The sequence below is a fragment of the Nicotiana sylvestris genome, chromosome 4, assembly GCF_000393655.2.
Source record: "Nicotiana sylvestris chromosome 4, ASM39365v2, whole genome shotgun sequence".
NCBI lineage: Eukaryota > Viridiplantae > Streptophyta > Magnoliopsida > Solanales > Solanaceae > Nicotiana > Nicotiana sylvestris.
In genome coordinates this window covers 87,552,458-87,559,540 of record NC_091060.1, presented here as the reverse complement: position 1 = coordinate 87,559,540, position 7,083 = coordinate 87,552,458, and the positions used below count along the sequence as shown (strand labels likewise).

Sequence of the window (7,083 nt, the reverse complement as noted above, 5' to 3'; positions counted from 1 at the left end):
GTAGGGAAGAGCCACTGAAATCCAAAATGGCTAAAAAGCAAAGGTGACCTACATGGGCCGGCTTTTAACTATATTTAGCTGGACAGACAAAAACCAACTTATTATCTTCATCGTCGCTATCTGCAGCTGTAGCTAGCTTCTCTTCTTCTTTCTACTCATCTATCTTCCATTATTTATATATAAAACATACACCCTTCTTTTTTTTTTAGCTATACCTACATATACATATACGTAAACCATTTTGAATTCCCACAATTATTTAAAGTTTGTTACCATGAGTGAAACCAAAGTGACCCTTCTAGTTTTCTTGAAAGGAAAAACCATTTCTTGACAATAATAGAAGAGAAATCTGAAGATTCCATAGCTAAAAGAAGCAAAAGGGTGTTTTTTTAATATAAATATTTCTGGGTCTACCCTTTTTATTTATGTATTTCTTGTATTTTAAGAGGTGTGAGATTGACAGGCAGATCCCACCGAAATAAATTAATAAATTCACCACACCCCCCATCTTCATAAAAACCCCTCAGAATTCACCATCTTTTTTTTCTTCTATTATTCATCAGCTGTAATTGCTGCACAGAAGAGAAAGAGAAGAGGAGGAGGAGGGGGTTAATAAGAAGTAGAAATATAGTAGCAGTACTCCTCTCTTTTCTTTTTAGAAAAACAAAAAAGAAAAGAAAAAAAAAAAGATGCTAGGAGTTTCTGGGATGATAAGCAGTACTAATTCAGGAGGTGGGGGAGAAAATCCAGAAAGCGGCGGCGGAGCAGCTAGTGGAGGAAGTAGTGAAATAGCTATAGGAGGTGGCGGAATTTCAATATCTGGTGGATTTATGACAGAAGAAGATAGAGCAATAAGAAATATGGAAGAAGGAGAGAGGAATTCAGGTGGTGGAAATAGATGGCCAAGACAAGAAACAATAGCTTTGCTGAAAATAAGGTCGGAGATGGACCTTGTTTTTAGAGATTCTAGTCTTAAAGGTCCCTTATGGGAAGAAGTTTCCAGGTACTATAATTATTACTACTACTAAAATTAAATCATTTGTTGTTTCTTTCTTTATTGCTACTTCTTCTCTCATTCTCACCCTCATCATCAGTTTCATGATGCACTGAATTGATGGTAACAGAATCTTTTTTTCTTCCTCTTTTTGGGAAAAACAAAAATTAAAGAGTGAGTAGTATTTATTTTTGGGAAATGAAAAGATAGATTGATGGATCAGAATTCCATTGAATTATTGCTTTTTGATTAAAAGGGTCATTGTTTTTTCAGTTCATTTCACTACAATACAGCAAATTTGAGGGAATTCAGATTCCCTCCGGGTTTTGGGCCAAATTCATTTTTTTTTTTTTTTGGCGTTTTTCTCTTCCAATTCCCAGCAAGAATTTTTGGATATCAATCTTATCTTTTTTAAGAATTCCAGTTCTATGAACTACCTTTCTTCCTTCCTCTCAAATTCAGCAAATAAGATTGATTTGTAATCAAAATCTTATACAAGTAAATACAAGATTTATGTTGCCCCATGATTTTATTCTCTTAATTCTCCATTGGAGAAAAAATGTGCTTAATTCTGTAGTGTTCCAATAAATTCTATTGTCTCTTTCAGTAACCCTTTTTTAAAACTCTCAATTACCTTAATCTTGATTAGTGATTTCTTAATCTTCATGTTTATTTTATGTGGTAAATGGTACTAGTACCACATCGAAATTTGTTTTATTGATGAATTCAATAATCAAGGGATTAAAAAATTGGAGTTTGGTTTTGGTTATTGTACTTGTGTGTTTACCATTTTCTCTAATGCCAAATGTTCAGGAAAATGGCGGACCTCGGTTTCCATCGAAGTGCCAAGAAATGTAAAGAGAAATTCGAGAATGTTTACAAGTATCACAAGAGAACTAAAGATGGTCGAGCTTCTAAAGCAGATGGCAAAACTTATCGTTTCTTTGAACAATTAGAAGCTCTTGAAAATAACCCTTCTTCTTTATTATTGCCACCACCAATTACTTCTTCTCGTCCCCCACCACCTCCTTTGGAAGCTACTCCTATAAATATGGCCATGCCAATGCCATCTGGAAATGCTAATACCATAAATCTTCAACTCCCAGCTTCACAACAACAAGGTACTACTACTACTGTTACTGTTTCATCAGCGCCACCAAATAATATTTTTGTGTCTTCTCATCAAAATACTACCTCTCACCAAAATATTCCGTTAAGCTCTTCAATGGCACCATCGCCACAACCAGCTAATAATCCGATAAATAATCTTCAAGCAAATACAAATTTTCCATCCCATCAGAATATTTCAGCAATGTCGTATTCGACTTCTTCATCTACTTCTTCAGACGAGGATATACAAAGGCGGCATAAGAAGAAGAGGAAATGGAAGGATTTTTTTGAGAGGTTGATGAAGGATGTGATTGACAAACAAGAGGATTTGCAAAGAAGGTTTTTGGAGACATTAGAGAAACGAGAGCGTGACAGGATGGTACGAGAAGAAGCATGGAGAGTACAAGAAGTGGCAAGAATGAATAGGGAACATGATCTTTTGGTCCAAGAAAGATCAATGGCAGAAGCTAAAGATGCAGCTGTTGTTTCATTCTTGCAAAAGATAACTGAACAGCAAAACATCCAAATTCCAAGTAACATCAATGTTGCTCCTCCATCAGCACAAGTACAAATACAATTGCCCGAAAATCCACCACCTCCGCCGGCAACACGTTCACAAGTAGTGCAGCAACAAACACAACCAACTGTTCTACTATCACCAGCGCCACCTCAACCATCACCCGCAACACCAGCTCCAATATCGTTACCAGGGACAATACCAGCTCCGGTACCAGCACAGTCACTGCCACTAACACCTCCAGTACCAGCCAAGAACGTGGAATTAACACCAAAAAGTGATAACGGGGGCGAGGGTTATACTCCAGCAAGCTCTTCAAGATGGCCTAAAGCAGAAGTTGAAGCGTTGATTAAGCTTCGAACACAGCTAGATGTTAAGTACCAAGAAAACGGACCAAAAGGGCCGCTCTGGGAGGAGATATCAGCTGGAATGAAAAAAATTGGATACAACAGGAACGCCAAGAGATGCAAAGAGAAATGGGAGAACATCAACAAGTATTTCAAGAAAGTGAAGGAGAGTAACAAGAAGAGACCAGAAGATTCCAAGACTTGCCCATATTTCCACCAGCTCGACGCATTGTACAAGGAGAAAGCTAAGAACGAAACTTCATCTTCTTCATTCAGTAATCCTTCAGCAAGTGGGTTTGCATTAAACCCTGAAAACAACCCAATGATGCCGATCATGGCTCGTCCAGAACAACAATGGCCGCTTCCGCCACATCATCAACAACCACAACAACACCATGAAAGTACCCGAATGGATCACGACCACGAGAGTGATAACATGGATCAAGACGAGGACGATGAAGACGAGGAAGACGAGGATGAGGAAAATGCGTATGAGATAGTGGCAAACAAACAGCAATCATCAATGGCAGCAGCCAACACAACAACCACCACCACAGCTTCTGCTACAACGACAGTTTGAGCGAGCTTAGCACAGATCTCAAAGGGAGAAAGAGAAGAGAAGAGAAGTGAAGTGGGGGCAAAAAGAGCGGAATTTTTTTAAAAAAATGTGGGTAAGTGACTCAACATTGGGAATAGCAAGGGGGTCAACAGATTCTTGCAGGAAAGTGTCAGATTGGATCAGATCTCAGAAAATTCCGGTTGGTATGAGAAGACGGTCACTCTGAAAAATAGCTCATTTGGAGGAAAAGGTGAACAAATTGACCCATCATTTAGACTTCATTTCATTTTTTCTTTTTTCTTGAAACCCTCTTTTTTTATTTATTTTTTTCTTTTCTTTTTTTGAGTTGGGGATGTTGGTAACGGGGTATAGTGTAGTTTTTGGTGGTATAAGCTTATTTGAACTTCCATTGTTTATTTATTAATTATCAAAATAAAGTTTATTGAGGGAATTAAGGGGAGGGAAGAGAAAAAGGGACATAAAGGGTGATTTTTAAAGGAACAAAATGAAGGGACAAAGTCTGTAATTTTTTTTACGTCTTTTTTCTTTTATATATTTCCTTTTTGTTCATGGGTGTAAATGTGAGAAATAGTTAAGTAGAGTTACATTCTTATTCTCTTTTTTCATTAAATCTACTTAGAAAATAGTTACTCAATTCATCTTTTTAAATTCTTTTGTTATGTCAAGTAGTATGGTTTGATAATCTTGTAGAATGTATTGAAGATTAAAATTTTTTTTCTTCCATCAAACAAGCACATACAGAAAAATTCACGTACTCCAATATGTGAGGCAACACTTCACCCCAAGTTGCAAAAACATCTACTAGTAAATTTTTGTACTTTGATTCCGTCATAGAACAAAAGAAGAAAGAGGAATAAACATAACAACAAATGGGTCCATGTTGCAAATGATATCTAGTAAATGTTAGTATTATTTCTTCATTTTTTTTAGAACTTGTTTTTTTTTTCTTTTGTATTATTTCTACAACTATCACATCTCTGATCATATTTTTAAAATAGTTTTTGTTTTACACTTACACAAAAGATCAGTGAGTAAAAGTCATCGGAACTAATTCTCATGATCAATGATGTATAAGTTTGGACAAATGCTTTAAAAAAAAAAAAAAATCTTTTCCTAGTGCTAACCCGTTCGATAAGGACTGGCTGACTGCAGTATGCTAGAAAGTATATCTTGTATAGAGTTTAAGTTATATATGTGAATAATGTAAAAAAAAGTTATACAGTTTAATATTTATAAGATAATTATATGTAAGTTTTAAATGATAAATATATAGTTTTTAACCTGATAAAATAATAATTATAAATTTAAGTTCGTAAGGTAAATTCTTCAATATAAGAAAATAACTTTCAGTTCGTAAGGTAAATTCTTCAATATAAGAAAAATGGGGCCCTCAAGCAATAATAATGCAGCAATACTATATGGAGTGGGGTCATACAAACTACAAAGAAGGGGTTCGAAAAACTTCAAATCATTATAAGTGAAATGTGCATTATTTTCATTCAAGTGTTGACTTTCACATAGCCCACAAAATATAATGGTTATTCATGTAAAGAAAGAATAATGATGATACATATATGGATGGTGTAAAAAAAAGAAGAAGATAATTATTGATAAGTAGTGTAGCTAGCTAGTTCATGGAGATGCCTTTTGTTCCTCTTCTCACATGATGTGTAGGGTTAAAGGTATAGTAGTTGATATATATATTCCTGCTTTCTTGTTTCACAAATTCAGTATTTTTTTTCGTTTCAATCCGGTTAAGCATGGTTTCTAAAATCCATATAATATAAATAGTTTCTGTCACATCTTAAAACTGATAATACACCCAAATTAGTCCTAGCACAACGTAACTTGTATTTGTAAAAATGTGGACGTGCTCGCCAAAAATCTTATTATGTATTACTAGGAGTGACAAAGGGGTGCGTCGGGTCGGATATAGTTTGGGTCGAAAACGGATAATGAAAAATGGATAAATTATCGAGCCGGTCCCTATTTAACACGGATAAAAAACGGGTTAACCGGCGGATAATATGGGTAACCATATTATCCATGACTTCTTGCATATGATCACTTTTGTGAGAATTCTTAGTTTCCCTAACTTGAGGAATCCCTAATTTGAGGCTTTACAAATGTAAAAGTTAGACTCATTGGTTACCCACTGGTTATCTATTTTCTAAATGGATAATATGGTTTTTAAACATATTTGATCCGTTTTTAAAAAGTTTATTATCCAACTTATTTCTTAGTGAATAATATGGGTCGTTAACTATTTTTTTTTAATTATTTTGACACCCCTGTGTATTATTACTAATTGAAATGTGTAAGATCGAGTTTAGAACTCAAAATTGATACTCTCCTTAACCACCCCTCTCCCCTGATCGCCCCAATTAATCCATTTTGTGCAGTTGGGTCCAGAAAATGGGGGTTCAAGATGAATAGTAATACATGACGACAAAAAAAATTTAATTATTCTACTATATAGTAAACAGTTAACAGTAGTAAAGCAGGGTATAGTACCAAGTATGATAGAGTGATAAGTATTCTTTTATTCTTAACAAGATATTTTAGTCCTGAGTATGGGTAGCCATTATTAGAAAATAGTATTTTAACCCCAATATGAAATTTTTTAGTGCAAATTTAAATTTAATGGAACTTCAATATCCTGTTAAAAACAAATAAAGAAAGAAGTAAAACAGGAAATTAATAGTAATATAGTAATAGTAGTAGTGTTAAAAGAAGAGGAGCACACGAGAAAGGGGCACACATGCAAAGAGCTGACAGCAGCAGCAGATATTGTTGCTTTCATATTTAAAGTCTTATCTTCTCCTTTTTTTGAACTTTTCTCACACACTCTCAATATAATGTATCTCTCTCATCATATCTAAACCTTCAATACAGTTTTACTAACAATTCCTTTCTGGACAAAATGAATGAAACTTCTAAAGTATATTTCTCTCTCTAAGAAATTACCAACTCATATCTGATCTCCTTTTTTTTATTACTTGTCAGAAAGGTCCTATTGTAGTAGTAGTAGTAATCAGTTTTCTTGGGTCCCACATGGCCCCACCACAATCCAAAAGAATCTCATCTATTCGAAGTAGTACTACTTGCTAATTGAAATGAAATACAGCAAGGGATTGTAATAAAGTACATATATTCTGTCATATTTTATTTTCTTTCAAAAATACTTCTCTATCTAACAGCTCCACAATTCACAAGAGGAATATATGTTTTCAAAAGTTACCTCATTCAAATGGGAGTGTTCGTACAATCCCCTTTGATTTATCTCAAAACAATTAAGCCGGCTCTCTATTCAACTGGTTAAGTAATAAAGAGTAATGTCAGAGACGATCAACGAATTCAGGATTTAAATCTTATGGGGTTAACTTTTAAAAATTTTAGTATTGAACCTATTATATTTTTTAAAGTTATGGGTTCATATATAATAATTTTGCAATGTTAATAAATTTTTACATATAAAATTTTATTCTGCGTCAAAAGTTAGAGGTTCAATTGAATCCGTCGAGTATGCACTACC

At 34.4% G+C, this 7,083-nt stretch overlaps 1 protein-coding gene across 1 annotated transcript; it reads left to right on the top strand.

Annotated features, from left to right (window-relative positions):
• Positions 1–207: 207 nt before the first annotated feature.
• On the top strand, positions 208–4,182 carry LOC104220350 (trihelix transcription factor DF1-like). The gene is made up of 2 exons (XM_009771192.2): positions 208–1,003; positions 1,808–4,182. The coding sequence occupies exons 1-2, from the start codon at positions 690–692 to the stop codon at positions 3,546–3,548; spliced, it is 2,055 nt and encodes a 684-aa protein (XP_009769494.1). The 5' UTR covers positions 208–689; the 3' UTR covers positions 3,549–4,182.
• Positions 4,183–7,083: the final 2,901 nt, after the last annotated feature.